General features: G+C 38.7%; 1 protein-coding gene across 10 annotated transcripts in view; it reads left to right on the forward strand.

The window, feature by feature from the left end:
• Positions 1 to 5083: 5083 nt before the first annotated feature.
• The window catches only part of MTFR2 (mitochondrial fission regulator 2), a 156051-nt gene continuing 144338 nt past the window's right edge, over positions 5084 to 16796 (forward strand). For all 10 annotated transcript variants that reach the window (XR_014295152.1, XR_014295153.1, XR_014295154.1 and 7 more), the window contains exons 1-6: positions 5084 to 5411; positions 6037 to 6149; positions 10018 to 10122; positions 10582 to 10694; positions 11998 to 12233; positions 13908 to 14265. Coding sequence is in view for 5 of the 10 variants with exons in the window: in XM_082634095.1 (XP_082490221.1) it covers positions 6087 to 6149; positions 10018 to 10122; positions 10582 to 10694; positions 11998 to 12233; positions 13908 to 14265 (875 nt within the window). In the remaining 5 variants the exon portion in view is untranslated. The remainder of the gene's footprint in view (positions 5412 to 6036; positions 6150 to 10017; positions 10123 to 10581; positions 10695 to 11997; positions 12234 to 13907; positions 14266 to 16796) is intronic.

The following is a 16796-nucleotide window of genomic DNA, read 5'->3' on the forward strand; positions in this document are numbered from 1 at the left end:
GTGTCAGTGGGAATGTAAATGTAAATCGGTGCAGCTACTGTGGAGAAAAATATGGAGGCTCCTTGAAAAACTAAAAATAGACCTACCATGTGATCCTGCACTCCCACTCCTGGGCATATATATGGAGAAAACCATTCTGAAAGATATATGCACCCGTGTTTATAGCATCACTGTTCACAATAGCCAAGACATGGAAGCAACCTAAATGTCCATCGACGGAGGTCTGGATAAAGAAGATGTGATAAATATGCACAATGGAATATTTCAGCCATAAAAAAGAATGAAATAATGCCATTTGCAGCAACATGGATGGACCTAGGAATCATATGATATTGCTTATATGTAGAATCTTAAAAAAAATACCAATGAACTTAAATACACAAATAGACCCACAGACATAGAAAAATGGTTACCAAAGGGGAAAGGGTGGGGGAGGGATAAATTAGGAGCTTGAGATTAGCAGATACACATTATACAAGATAGATAACCAACAAGGACCTACTGTATAGCACAGGGAAGTACGCTCAATATTTTGTATAAACCTATAAGGGAAAAGAATTATTTTTCTGTATACCTGAAACTAATACAACATTGTAAGTCAACTATACTTCAATCAAAAGTAAAATTAAAGGAGTAGGCAGCTTGAGAATATCATAGTTTTCTGCTTATAGAAGTATGGAGAATCTGGATATCTCCCTAGCAGGAATACTGGGCTACCTGAAGCTGAACTTTTCTCTAGCTATCTGAACTACTTAAGAACTCATTTTACTCTCAGGTGCTTGCTTTATTAAACTGTGTGTTATCAACTGAAATTACCTGTGATAATTAAAAAGAAATGCTGTATTGCTACAGTTTTCAATGTGATAGGAATGAACTTCAATATCTAAGACTTATGCCGTATTCTTTTTTGAAATAAGCTAAATTTTTTGATGACTGTCTTACAGTAGCAAATTATTTGCTACTGTAAGACAATATAAGTTATTTGGAATTTTTATGAAGTAGAGTTTTTTTTTTTCCTGTTACTCGGACCATGAGAGTTTTGAAAATTATGTTGATTCTTGCTAAAAAATGAAAAGGACTAAATGGAAGCATTAGGAGTAAAGATGTTTAACTGGACTGTCTGGATGATCCAGAAGCAGAGTAAAACCAGAAGGATATCCTTTAACTATGTTTTCTGTGTTCTAGGTTTTAATCAACTCTTTTTAAGTGTTTGAGAAAGTCAAGGCATATCTCTTTGTGGACATATGATTGTATCAGAAAACAGTATAGAATCTATTAAGTCATATGGATTTTCTAAAAATAATGGAACCAGAAAAATCAAGCTGCAGTTCACCTTTATGCTTTAAGAGAGGTCTAAATAGTTTTGTTCAAAAATAGTTTGAGTAGCCAATAAACACATAAGACCTTTGGATTCAAACATTGCAATAACCTAGGCTTTTATATAAGTTATTTAAAGGTTCAAATAAAATAATTCCTGCATTTAGACTTATTTAACTTAGATTTTGTAATTTTAATATATCACAAGTAAATAGCAGTTTATAGATATATAGTAGGTATAGATACATAGGTAGTAGGTCTCAACTGTTTTACGTTACTTAGTCATTTTTATTGTCAATACAAAAAGCAGAGGAGATTTTCAGGACAGTTTAATTTGAAACATTTTAATATCAAGGAAAATCTTTGTCCTAATTAGTGTCAACTAATACTTAAAAGTTTTGAAGAAACACTTGTGAAGTTAATGAACCTTTAAGAGGTATGTAATCTTTTAAATAGTGCTGGTTGGTTTAAGTGTACTGCATTACTACTGCCCCTGGGAGGTTTCAAGCATAGGTAGCAGAACAGAAGGAAAAAGGCCCTAAGTATTTTTTTTTTTGAAATGTAAAACTAAGTGAACTTTCTGGGCATGTGCATCTCAATCTGGATATCACCTTTTCATGAGATCCTATGGTTAAGGTTGGAGAGGCTATTGCCTACTTGTTAGAATGTTACATTGTATCCTGCCCCATTACTTAAGATAATTATAGTAATTCGAGTACTCCTAATCACCTAAAACTTAGCCTTGTGTCAGAAGGCTAATGGGGTTTCAACTGGGCAGTTGGCAAGACTGAGTACACATCTTTCTAGCCTCTGTTCAAGCCAGCCCTCAGCCTCCATTTGTTCACTGGGAAAGTATGCCTAGCATTGGCTGTAAAGTTGAATAAATTATTGGTCTCGGGGATCCAGTACATAGTGTGATGATTAACTATAATGTATTATTAACGGTTCTGGGAAAATGGAAAAAATACATCTAGATAACAAAACCAATTATCTTTGGACAGCATTTACAATTAAACTAGGTTACAAGCTTTTCCCACGAACCCACAAATATCGGGATGGGGACAAATCACCAACCTGCCTGGTACTGATTTCTATGTGAGTAGAAGTTAAGAATTGGGGTAGCATCTGACAGGCTTGAAAAGGAGAATCTCAAGTGAGCCTACTAAAACTGGGGATTTTTCCTCTCCAATAGTGAGCACAAGGTACCCACAGTAAGGATTAGAGAGACTGGAATACTTTACCTCAGTGTACTCTCAAAATGGACCTGTTAAGGCAAGACTCCTTTTACGGACGGGACCCCACACTGAGGAGAAAGTACTGAAAGTGGAATCCTAATTCGCAGGGTAGACAAGGCGGATTGAGAGGGCCTAGATTCAACTGCGGGAGGGGAACACAGCCAGGAAAATCTTAGAAAGCATGCCATCAAATATTTGAACACTACTGAAAAATGACAGAAAAGGTAGAAAAGATTTACTGAAATTCTGCATCATTCTAAAAGTTCATGAAAGTAATTTCACTTAAAAGTAATAGAAAAATATTAATGTCAAATCTCGTAAAAGGTCAAGATGTATGTATGAATGCTTTAGTAAACATAAAATGGAGGAAGGATCACTGAAGAATTAATTTTAGAGGGAAATTGTCAGCAAAGCATTCATGGAGATGTAGCATTTGACTTGGGCCCACCGTGCTGTTACCTAAATCAAAGTTGAATATTGAGCTCTATTAATAATGCACCCTGAAGGATGCTTTAGTACTACTGGTTTCCCTTCTCATGCTCTCAAGGGATATTCTCCTTTTGGACCTATTGTGTGCTGTTTGATATCAGACTGGAAAGGGAGGAGGTTATAAGATCATTATTTATGAAGGCAAAAGGGAAGTACAAGGAACTTGAGAAATGCTATGTAGGGTTGCTGATCCATTTGCATTCTTTTACATTTGTCCAGCACCCCTCTCCTGCTCCTTTAATCCTTATCTAGCCTAGACTGCTGGGCCTGTCACTATAATCACTGTTGTTCTGCCGGTTTCTTCGTTTCAAATCATTCTTGGTGTCTGTTTTCTCTCATCCCATATCCAATTATTTTATTCAACAAATATTCAAATTTATCCAGTTATTTTATTGAACGCCCATCAAATATACCAGGCAGTCTTCTAAAGCGCTGGAGATACAGCATGGGTCAAAACAAATTTCCTATTCTGGAGTTTTGTTTGGTAGTAGGTGGAGCATAAATGTACACGGTGTAAGTGCTATAAGGAAAAATAAATCATGGAGAGAGAGTGGAGAGAGATGCTCTTTATATATATTGCTCAGAGAAATCGTCTCTGAGGTTTCTACTAGAAAGTAAGCTCCAGGAGGGCAAGGACCTCAGCTGCCTTGCTCATTACATTCCCTGTGCTTTAGAATGATGCCTGGGACATAGTACATTCAATGTTAGTTTAATGAATAAATGTTGTGGACACACAGAGAAATTAGTTGAAAAATTCTTTTTTTTTTTTTTTTTGGCTGTACGCGGGCCTCTCACTGTTGTGGCCTCTTCCGTTGCGGAGCACAGGCTCCGGATGCGCAGGCTCAGCAGCCATGGCTCATGAGCCCAGCCGCTCCGCGGCATGTGGGATCTTCCCGGACCGGGGCACGAACCCGTGTCCCCTGTATCGGCAGGCGGACTCTCAAACCACTGCACCACCAGGGAAGGCCCAATTCTCCCATTTTTTTGATTGTGTTGGTCAGCAGCAGACACAGTTGATCCTAAGTTATCATATGTCACTCCAATGCATTTCTCACTGAAATACTAGAAGCAGTAGCTGTTTCTTTTAAAAAATAAATTTATTTTATTTTATTTATTCTTGGCTGCATTGGGTTTTCGTTGCTGCACGTGGGCTTTTCTCTAGTTGCGGCGAGTGGGGGCTACTCTTCATTTTGGTGCGTGGGCTTATTGCTGTTGGTTGTTGCGGAGAATGGGCTCTAGGCGCATAGGCTTCAGTAGTTGTGGCACACGGGCTTAGTTGTTCTGTGGCATGTGGGACCGAACCCGTGTCTCCTGTGTTGGCAGGCGGATTCTTAACCACTGCGCTACCACGGAAGCCCAGTAGCTGTTGTTTCTTATGAAGCCAGTAACCTCAGATCAGAATTGAAAATTGGGATATCACCTGCCAGGACTTGGTGGTCACTTTACCTTCGTAGGCTAGGCCAGATCGCATTGGCAGCCTGGATAACCTGGAGCGTTTCATGAACGAACATTCTAAGTACTGCAATGCTGCAGATTCCTCGATGACAGCGTTTAGCATCTGCTAGTCGCATAAACATATAATAGATATTTGCTGAATAGACGAATGAACTATTAAACAAATCGCGACATTCCACGGCAAGCGGACTTGGGAGAGCGGCCCCACTTCGGGTCTGTATGTAGAGGATGACACACTTTCCCTGCGAAGATCTGTGTGGGGCACGAACTCCGGATCGTGGGCCTGATCCAAGGGCCATAATGGCTCCATACTCTGGGCTGTAGACACTGGTGTTATGGGAGCACCCGGGAAACCTAAAGACAAGTCTTGAGCATGCGTCATCGTCCCTGCGCGGCCTGCCCCGCCCACCTGCTGCCTCTAGGCTTCTATTGGCTGCCTCGCTGAAGGCCCGCCCTCTTGAAGGAGGAAGACACTCAGTAGCCAGTCTAAATAACCGTAAATAACCTGACGTCATTCCGTAACCAGTCACAAGCAACGATCTTCAGCCTTGTCCAATGAGGTCGTGCACGGGTCATGGCCCGCGGAGTTTAAGTTTAGTCGGGCGACGCGGAAGTGGCGAGCCAGTCGTGGAGGCAAGAGACAGGTTCTGTGGCGCACGGGAGGAGGGCCGCGCTTCCAGCTGAGTTACCCCGGCCGAGTGAGGGGCCACAGGGCTAAGCCCTGGGCCAGTGGAGGCGTCGTCACCGCCCGTGGCAGGCAAGCCGAGGCGCACGGGCGTCCGTGGACGTCTGAGCGCTCCTGGACCAGGACGAGTGCACGCCGGGCCTCGTCCTCTGCAGATTCCGCGGCAAGGTTCCTTAACGACTGCAGCTTGAAGTTCCCGTGGTTGCCGGGAGGCTGGGCTTCGGAGGAAGGTAAGCCAGGCGACCATGCTGGGTTAGGAGAAACGCCGAGGGAGCTTGGGGCCAAAGCGAGTGATGTGACCGGGCGCTAGTCTCGGCCTGTTATTTAGTAGTTAGGTGATTAAGTCACGTCGCCTATCTGGGGTTCATATTCTTTAAAATAAGCGAGGAGGGATGGGTGATATTCTGATACGTTAGTGAGGAAGAGCTACCGTTCCTTTTGTCAAAGCCTTGCGTCGGCCCCCTCCCTGCTTTCAAGGATTGGTTGAACTCATCCCTCCGAAGAGTCTCAGCCCAAAGCTTTCGGAGAGAGGGCGCATCGCTGTTGCAACTAACTTGAAGGCTTCCCTGCTGTTTCCAATTTCGCTGATTGATATTTATTAACCAGGTCCGTTCAGAGCCTCAAAAAAATCCTATGAATTTTTAATGCAACTTAACTGATAAATTGAAGTTTCTTTTACCAACCCTTCTCCATTCCCCCATTCCTCTTTTTCTCTCCTCTCATTAAAATAATGCTGGCCAGAGAGATTAGTTGATGGTGTAATGTGTAACCAAAGGGGTTTTCCAGTTATTTAACACAATTTTGTGCGGCAGTTATTTATCAAGAGTAATGTTTTCTAATTTTTTTTCCCTTAAGGTATCAAGAAACAACGTTTCCTTAAATTTGCTTCTGTATTTGCCTCATCAATGTCATTCATATTGAGTATCTTAAGAGAGATGCTGGAATATTTTGGTGTTCCTGTAAACCAGGTAAATGTCTTTTAATGGATTTGAATGAACCTGTTGTATTTGTTTGAGGTCTTATTTTGGAAATGATTTATATGTCAACATTCAAGGCAAAATTGTTACTTCTCTATAGGTGTAACAAAGGCGAGTTTCCTTTAGTATAGCTTTGATAGTTTGAGTTAAAAAAGGGATAAGATTATTTGATAGGTCAAATGCCAACAAAAGATACAACCGAAGCAAAAGATAGACATGACCTTCATAGATAAAATACTTAAAAAATATCTAGTGGCTTTATTTAAGGTAATTTAAGTTTGATACTTGGATATAGAATGGCAAGTTATAGCTCAGCAAATTCAGAATAAATATTAAGGAGAGAGGTTGGCTTAGGTGCGAGAAGCATAAGCAAATCAAATTTTGTCTACTTATTGAGTAGCTACGACATCTAAGACAATATGCTTGTTTCTGTAGGTGATGCAGAGTAGCAGTACATGGTTCTTGTATTCATGATGCTTAAAATATAATATGAGATATAAGAAACGTATATAGATAACTGTAATACAGGACTGAATATAAGAGAGACACAAAAATAATAGGGGGGCTTACAGAAAATGGGCAAATTGTTGTTGTTTGGTGTGGTGAATTAGAATAGACAAGGATAATTAAAATGTTTTAAACAAAAGTTGAAAAATGATGGAGCCATTAATATAAATGGACAATTCCATACGAGAAACTACTTTGAGTAGGGAGATAAGTCATATGTGCTGTTGGAATATATAAATACAAAGGTCCTGCAGATAATTGGGTATATGGTTCTGGAAAGTAGGAAGGAAAAGAGATTCAGACTTGGAGTGGTCGACATTCTTTTGATATTTGACTTTGATGACGTGTAATGGAAGATGTCACTGGATGTTATTGAAGCATTTTGAATTTCAGAATTGAAGAGATTAAAGACAACAGAGACTGAGTGATTGTTGAAGATTTGCTTATCAGTAGATTATCAATGCCTTTAGGGATTTCTGTAGGTGAAGAGTGGCAGCTAAACTGTAGTAGTTTGAAGAATGATTGAGGAAGGGAAGTGGCGTCAGCAACCTTCTTTTGAAAAGTTTGTGAAAAGAAATTGAGAGAGGCCATCAATCTGAAGGAAAACTGCTTAACCCAAAAGAGCATGTGTTCTTGATAATGGATAGTGGGGAATTAAGTTGGATAGACAGAATAGGGCCAAGTGGCAGAGGACCTTTGAGGGTGATTGGAGAATGAATACGCAATTCATGGAGTATGTTATGGCAACTGAGCTGCAGAATTGATGGAAGATTGTGAGGCTGGCTGATGGAATCAGTATTTAATTGTTAGAGCCAGGTGCTTGGATATGATCAGATAAATTCAGAACCCTTGCCATTTAAAAGCAGAGGAATGGCATGACTTTGTGCAGAAGATTCTATGTGCTGATGACTTTCAAATCATTCTCTCTAGCCCCAGTTTTTCTCAGCTAGTCCTATGGCTTCGATTTTTACCTGTCATGTATTCTGTGTGCTGATGATTCCCAAATCCATCTTTCTAATGCAGGTTGTCTCCTAAGTTCTAGAACTGTGTATCCATCTGCTTGATGTTTCCATGAGGATGCTAATAGGATGCTACCTCTATATCTGTGGCTTCTAATAAACTTCGTTTTCCTTATGGGATCTCAGGAAAAATGAAAAGTCCAATTTTTAATGCTTTTTAAAGAGAGAAAATGCCTCTTTTGTGTTGAAATCACTTCCAAAAGAACAAACGTTATGTCATATTTTGGGGGAGGTTCCTGTGGGAATAGTTTACACCAATATGGGAAACTCCAAGCTAAAGGACAAAGTTATTATTTGAGTTATAGAAGCACACTTCATTTCTGTTATCTTCTCAAGAACTTACTACTAGAAAAGGTATTCCACTGTAAGTAAAGCATTCTTTTTTTTTCTCTTTTTTAAAATTGAAATGTAGCTGATTTATACTATTGTGTAGTTTTAGCTGTACAGCAAAGTGATCAGTTATATAATATTTCAGATTATTGTCCATTATAGGTTATTACAAGATATTGATATAGTTCCCTGTGCTAGGCAGTAGATTCTTGTTGCTTTTCTATCTTACACACAGTAGTTTGTATCTGTTAGTCCCATACTCCTAATATAACTCCCCTTCCCTTTCCCCTTTGGCAGCCGTAAGTTTGTCTTCTATGTCTGTGAGTCTGTTTCTCTGTTTTGTTTATAGATTCATTTGTAGAATTTTTTAGAGTCCCCATATAAGTGATAATATTTGTCTTTCTCTGTCTGACTTATTTCACTTAGTATGATATTCTCTAGGTCCATCCATGTTGCTGCAAATGGCAATATTTTATTCTTTTTTTATGGCTGAGTAATATTCCATTGTGTGTATGTATGTGTGTATGTATGTATGTACATCTATATCTATATCTATATCTACCACATCTTCTTCAACCAGTCATCTGTTGATGGGCACTTGGGTTGTTTCCATGTCTTGGCTATTGTAAAGAGTGCTGCTATGGACATTGGGGTGCATGTATCTTTTTGAATTAGAGTTTTCCCCAGGAGTGGGATATTGCTGGATCATATGATAGCTCTACTTTTATTTTTTTAAGGAACCTCCATACTGTTCTCCATAGTGGCTGCACCAATTTACATTCCCACCATCAGTGTAGGAGGGTTCCCTTTTCCCCACACCCTCTCCAGTATTTATTATTTGTAGACTTTTTGATGATAGTCATTCTGACCCACATGAGGTGATACCTCGTTGTTTTGATTTGCATTTCCCTAATAGTTAGGGCTTCTTTTCTTGTACCTGTTGGCCATCTGTATGTCTTTGCAGAAATGCAAAGTCTTCTGCCCATTTTTTGATTGGGTTGTTTGTTATTTTGATATTGAGTTGTATGAGCTGTTTGTATATTTTGGAGATTATCTATTTGTCGGTTGCATAGTTTGCAAACACTTTCTCCTATTCTGTAGGTCTTTTCATTTTACTGATGGTTTCCTTTGCTGTGCAAAAGCGTTTAAGTTTAATTAGGTCCCATTTGTTTATATTTGCTTTTATTTCTTTTGCCTTAGGAGACTTAAGGAAATATTGCTACAATTTATGTCTGAGAATGTTTTGCCTATGTTCTCTTCTAGTTTTATGGTGTCATGTCTTACATTTAGGTCTTCAAACCATTTTGAGTTTATTTTTGCATATGGTGTGAGGGAGTGTTCTAACTTCATTGATTTTCATGTAACTGTGCAGCTTTCCCAACACCACTTGCTTTTCTCCATCGTATATTCTTGCCTCCTGTGTCGTAGATTAATTGACTGCACATGCGTGGGTTTGTTTCTGGGCTCTCTGTTGTGTTCTATTGATGTCTCTTTTTGTGCCAGTACGACAGTAAGTAAAGCATCCTTAAACTGTTTAGGGCCTGCTTCATTTATTCCCCTTTTTATTTCTCCTTTAAAGGAAATTACATGAATATACTCTGTATTACTTCACTGTTTGAAAAATTGAAATTGTCCATTTTTCATTGGGCCCAAAGATGGGATTTTTAGCTGGGAGGAGGGGAGACAATTTTTCTGAATAAAGTTCCCCAAGATATTTGGCCATTATCAGAAATAAAACAGAATGAATTTGTGGTGCTTTCTCAAAAGATCTTTCTTCCTAGAATCTGTATATGTTAACTCCCATCCCCCTGCTTCCCACTTTTTTAAAGACAGATATGAATAAAGTTTAATTCTTTGAAGAAAATACTTTAAAGTATGCTATTCTATATTTTCTTTTTAAAAATAAATGTTATTGCATATTTTACATTTTTTCCATAAATAATATCAATATAAACATGCTTAATAGAGTATGACTTTTTAAACAATGCTTTATGTTTAAATAGGTTTTGCAGATTTGGGAAAATAAAGACTATGGATCAGCTCGGAGTATTGTTCGTATTATTGGGAAAATTCTTCCTTTAGAACCTTGTCCCAGGCCTAATTTTGAGGTAAGTCAGTCAACGTGCGTTGAAGCACCATGTGTAAAATTATCCCAGGTACTCCTAGGGACATAGGGTAGAACAAAAGAAGAAATGTTTCCTGCAAGCCAAAAACCTTTAGTTTATCCTGGAAACAAGTCATTTCACGTGTGTCTTTGTCTTTATTTTTTTAAGTAATTATATCCAAAGATTGGCAGATGTGAAGCAACCCCTGAGTAGCTTATTTTATTCTTCTAGTTTGTGTTTTATGTTGGATGACATTCACCAGGGGAGAGAACATTGCCACATGTGTAGACTTTAGAATAATTATTTTCCTCAGTTTTTTTTTTCTCGCTAATAGGTGTATGTTTTTCTATTGCATATCCTTTTTCCTTTTCACTCTTGTGGATTTTTAACTTACATAAATAGTTTCCACGGGCATGTGTCTTTCCCCGACTCCCTGACTTTCTTTTTCCTTTTTTCCTTTAGCTGATCCCACTCTTGAACTCTGTGGACCCAGCTAACTGTGGATCTGTAGTTCCATCTTTTGCTGACGTTTTGTATGTGACGAATGATGAAGAAGCCAGTTATCTCAGATTTCGGTAATTTTTCTACTTATCTTGGAAAGTGGGGTGTGGGCTGTAATCTGAATTCTTCCACATGTTGAAGTATGTTCAGGCTGATCGAGCCTTTTTATTTTGTCTACCTCTATACTGCGCTGTGTCCTGCTTGTGTCTTCCTAATAGGGATGACTGGTGTTTTCTCATTTTTAGCCAGTTTTTTCTTTTTTTTTTTAATCTGTTTTATTTTTATTTATTATTTTTGGCTGTGTTGGGTTTTCGTTGCTGTGCACGGGCTTTCTCTAGTTGCGATGAGCTGGGGCTACTCTTTGTTGTGGTGTGAGGGCTTCTCATTGCAGTGGCTTCTCTTGTTGCGGAGCACAGGCTCTAGAGTGTGAGGGCTTCAGTAGATGCGGCGTGTGGGCTCAGTAGTTGTGGCTCATGGGCTCTAGAGCGCAGACTTGGTAGTTGTGGCGCACGGGCTTAGCTGCTCTGCGGCATGTGGGATCTTCCCAGACCAGCGCTCAAACCCATGTCCCATGCATTGGCAGGCGGATTCTTAACCACTGCGCCGCCAGGGAAGCCCCTAGCTAGCCTTTCTTAATGCACATTTAAACCTCACCCCAGGCCTAGGAAGGAATGATATTAAAAGGATATAAAAATCACCATGTTCATTTTTAGGAGAAAGCTCTTTCCTATACTAAATACTGTATTTATTTATTTTATATATTTAGCCAAAACTTATATAGTGTTTACTGTTTACCAGGCAATGATGTTAAATATATTTCAACATTTGGATGTTTTACTGCTTGGTAGTACTAACTTAGCTGTTAGTGTATTCAGATACAGGCTGAAGTACCAAAGGGTCAGTTACTCAAAAAAACTGGCTAAATTTATTCTATATCAAATCGGTTTATAAATTTTCAAAAAATTAGAATACGGTAAACTTACCCCAACATAACAAGGAATCCTGTAGGACCTTTTATTCCGAATATGTAGAGTTTCTAAATAAATTAACTTTATTTCTAAATAAATCAATTTGTACTGTGTTTGAAGTTAATAGATAGGATTATTATTTTTAGTTTACAGTCTGAAAGCAAGATGTGTTCTTTGATTCACCGACCGCTTATTGGTCACCTATTAAAGGCAGCATTTGTTCTGGGTACTGAGACTATAAAGTCACATAAGATGTTGTTTGTCCTCAGTGAGTCTAGAGACCATTATAGGGTAAAGAGAGCTATTCTGATTTTGTTTTGGTATCTTTATTCTTTAACTGAAAGAATTTATTTCTAGAAAATTTTTCTTCCTCCTTTTCTCTCTTTCCATTTTTTCCTTCCACCTACAGAAATAGTATATGGAAAAATGAAGAAGAGGAGAAAATTGCTTCTTTCCATCCTTTGCAACTAGTTGAAGATCCACTGACACCTGCTCTAAGGCATAACAAACCAACAAAAAGCGATTGGCCCGAAAGTGAAGCTGCAATTAAAAAAATAGCTGCCCTTGAAGATGAGCTAGCTTTTCTTCGCTCTCAGATTGCTGCAATTGTGGGAAGGCAAGAACTGAGAAACAGTACAAACTCTGGTAAGTAACGTTGGAGTTTTATTTCAGTTGGATGATAGTCATTTAGTATTTAAGTCAGTGTGGTTCTGAGTAAGAAAAGAATGTTTACTGCTAATGTATCTTATGAATGACATTAAATATGAAACGATGTTGGGTGTATATATGTATTACCTCTGATGTTTATTGAGAGTAAATTAAGATGCATTTGTAGTGACAGGGATGGCTTTGGTTTAAAGAAGAGCTAGCTATGCTGCCGAAGATTGTAGTTTTGTATTTAAGAGCCTGTTTTCTAAGTACAGTTGTCCCTTGGCATCCGTGGGATGTTGGTTCTAGGACCCCTGTGGACACCAAAATCTTAGGATGCTTAAGTCCCTTATATAAAATGGCATATTTACATATAACCTATACACATCCTGCATCCTCCCATGTACTTTAAATCATCTCTAGATTACTTATAATACCTAATAAAATGCAAATAGTTATAAATACAATGGAAATGCTATGTAAATGGTTGTCAGTGCATGGAGGATCAAGTTTTGCTTTCTGGAACTTTTCTGGAATTTTTTTTTTCATATTTTTTTTTTGTGGTACGCGGGCCTCTCACTGTTGTGGCCTCTCCCGTTGCGGAGCACAGGCTCCGGACGCACAGGCTCAGCGGCCATGGCTCATGGGCCCAGCCGCTCCGCTGCATGTGGGATCCTCCCGGACCGGGGCACGAACCCACGTCCCCTGCATCAGCAGGCGGACTCTCAACCACTGTACCACCAGGGAAGCCCTTTTTTATATTTTTGATCTGTGGTTGGTTGAATCTGCAGATGTAGAGCCTGAGGATACAGAGGGCTGACTGTAGGCTTTTCTAACTCTGTAGAAGAGTGTTGGAAATTTAAGCGGAGGGATGCATTAATTTGAGACAAGAGTATGGATTTGAGGCTTCATATATATATATTTGTAGTTTGAAGTTATTGCTGCTATACTTCCACCAAATCTAGGTGAATACTGTTTTCCAGATGATTCTTTTTAAAATTTTTAGAGATGTGGCTTGCTTTAAATAATATACATACACACACAATATCTGTATGTATATAAAAGCATCCATATAAACACATATATAATTTGTGTGTAACAATATTTATATAGTATTGTATATTTATAATTTATATTACATATTATATATACTACTATGTAATAAATGAGATATGATATATACACTTTTTTAAAAGCAGTCTTGTTACACATGATTTTAGGAGCAAATATGCTGTGAAAAAGTTAAGTATTTGGTACCCGTCTTAGGCTCCTGCCTAGAAAATATATGCCTGGGTGTTTCTACAATGTCATCATTAGAGTGAATATATCAGTTTGCATGTTCCTAGCCACAAGTTGTTGATCGTGTTTTAGCTTTTGCAAATAGAGGATGAAATTCAGATTGCATGTGAAAAAAGCACTTTTAATTTTCTCTTTAAAATGTATTCTCCCCCTTCCCCTACACAGAGAATCCTAATTGGATTAAAAATGAATTTAATGTTTGCTTGACTCTTTCAGAAATTACTAAGCAGATGGGATTGCTTCACCTTCCTGGCCACAGTATCATTATTTTAGTAGCATTACAGAATTGTTCCTGTTTTGATTCTAACTAGTGTTACGTATTATATTGGAGAAAATTTTGCATGGTTTTTCAACAGACCACATTTTCTTTAGGCTCCTTGGACTTGAAGAACAACAGGCCTAGTGGTTTGGGACACATGCCATCATCAGGGACTACTCAACTGAGTGTCGAACCAGATTCGTTTTCAAGTTCAGTGTTTCCCTCTCCTCCTCCTCCACCACCGCCTCCTCAGGTTTCTTCTCTACAGCCTCCATGTTCTCCTCTCGTGCAAACAGCATCTAATAATATTTGTGCATCAAATAATTCAGCAACTGAAGAGAAAAAACAGCACGCAGATACTAGGAAAACCAATTTTAGTCATCATTCAAAAAACCAGAAAAATAAAGATGTTCCAAACATGTTGGATGTTCTGAAGGATGTGAATAAGGTTAAGCTACGTGCTGTTGAAAGGTATGTTGTCATAATTTGAGAAATGAACCCAAATTTTATCAATGGTGTTTAAAGAAAGTATTATATTTATCAAAGTAAACATATATAAGTCTTCTCTTTGATTCCTCTTTATCCCAAATACCCCTCGAGAGAGAATCATTTTCAATTTTTTGTGACTCTTTGTTCTAGTGTCCTATCTCCATATTTTTGAAACAGCGTACTACTTTTGCTATTTCTTGATATTTTAGTTATATTTACTTGCAATTGTTAAAAATCTGGAATACGTTCTCTTAGACATTCTACCCCCTAACACACATGCACACACACTTCTTATTACATCTTCCCGATATGGTTAAGTCACAGTCTTTCCTTAAATCCGTGTTCAGAATTTATATCCTTACTATAACAGTAAACATTCACAGGTAAGCCATTTCATATACTATGATTACATTTTGTTTGTTGACTAATTTTATTTTATTTATTTATTTATTTATTTTTTGCGGTACGTGGGCCTCTCACTGTTGTGGCCTCTCCCGTTGCGGAGCACAGGCTCCGGACGCGCAGGCTCAGCGGCCATGGCTCACGGGCCCAGCCACTCTGCAGCATGTGGGATCTTCCCGGACCGGGGCATGAACCTGTGTCCCCTGCATTGGCAGGCGGACTCTCAACCACTGTGCCACCAGGGAAACCCCTGTTTCTTCATTCTTGAAGCATTTAAGATCTTCTCTTTGGTCCTGGTGGTCTTAAATTTCATGGTGATGTGCCCTGGAGAGTTCTTTTTAACTTTCTTATGCTGAGCATTTACTTCTTTTTAAGTTCCTTATGCTGAGTTCACTTATTGATTTAACTCAGTCAGTTTAGAGTTTTATGTCCTTTATTTTGGGAAATTTCTTATAACATTTCTCTGATAATTTTCTCCTATTCTTTCCTTCTGTTCTCTTTTTTTGGAAAGTCTATTAGAAGTTTGAATGCCAGAATTATTTGTCTTATCTTCATATCTTTCCTTTACTGTTTTCTTCTCTTTGCTTTTTTTTATTGTACTTTTTGAGAAAATGCTTTCTAACTCTTCTTTTCCTGTCATCACTTATTTTTGGGGGGTGTGGGGTGAGGTGTGGGGGGCTGTGCAGCTTGTGGGATTCTAGTTCCCTGACCAGGGATTGAACCAAGCCCTCGGCAGTGAAAGTGTGGAGTTCTAACCACTGGACTGCCAGGGAATTTCCCCTGTCATCATATTTTTAATTTGCAAGACCCATTTCTTTTTCTTTGAGTGCTCCTTTTTTATGTCTTCTTGCTTTTGTGTGTCTTATGCTACTGAAAATATTAACTACAGTTTTATTCTAAGTTTTCTTTTGCTCTTGAATTATGTTCATTTTTCCTGAGTTCCTTTTCCTCTTATTGATTTTGGTCTCCATTTATAGTTTTGGAGCCTTATTTAAGTATCTGTGATTCGCAGCTATGCATTTATATTTAAAAGTGAGGCACGGAAAAGCTGATTGAAGTTTCTTTGTGTGAGGTGGGATTGCTAGCTGGTGGACTTCACAATTTAGTGACTGAGGAGAGGACCTTGCCATTTTGTTAGCCAGATCCCATATTTCAGTAGCTGTATGTCTTTTCTTTGGGACTAGAGAGTTTTTCTAGAAAGTTCTTCAGTCTCCTTCTTAGGAGAGTTGGGGATTACACAGGTGGTGCAAGCTAGGTAGTTTGAGAGTTGAGTGGGGAAAGGGCAAGGGAGGGGCATATCATTCCCTATGTGGACTTTTCCTCAATCCGTCTGTTTTTAGGAAGGCAGCTTACCTCCCACTCTCTTCACTGTCATCAGCTTTCCAGCTTACAACATTTTGTTGCAATTCTTATCTACTCTCTTCTCTTGTAATCTCTTTGTCTTTGTGGATGTATATCTTTTTCATTTCTTTGCTGTTATTTTAGTAGGCTTTCACAGAGATCTGCCATGTTCACCTGGAAATTCCTCAATGAAGTTTTGCTGAGAAAATAAATGTATTTTCTATGTAATAGTGTTAGGACAGATAAGTCATTTCATTATTAATGAGGTTATGATTGATCCGTGTATGAGGCAGCTAGTACAGAGAAAAATCTTACAGTTGTAGGTACACGTTTAGTCCCAACTAGATCTCTTACTGGTATCGTTGGGCACAGTCAGTGTAAAATGGTGACTCTGGCTGTTACCATCACTGGAGAAATGACTGAAATGCCAGTAGACTCCACCCTCCACACCTCTGTTCTCTCATTTTTCTAACAACTGATCTTGTTTCATACATTACTGCTAAATCCGATGAGACTTCCCACATCTTTACATTTACAAATTTACTACCCATGTTCTCTGCCTTCCATCTTGTTATTGCAAATGAAGCATCCTTGATCATGTCCATGCTCTCCCCTCGGTCGCTGGTTCCCCTTCTCTCTAAGCATTTCACTTAAAATTCTCCTGTCTTCTGTGTCATCAAATTTTCCATCTTTATTCTTCTCTTCACACTTGAGCATTTCCCATTTTCAAAACATGTATACCCTCAGCTATTATAGTTTCTCTGTTCCCT

This window comes from Mesoplodon mirus, assembly GCF_964341445.2.
Source record: "Mesoplodon mirus genome assembly, chromosome: 10".
NCBI classification, from domain to species: Eukaryota; Metazoa; Chordata; class Mammalia; order Artiodactyla; family Ziphiidae; genus Mesoplodon; species Mesoplodon mirus.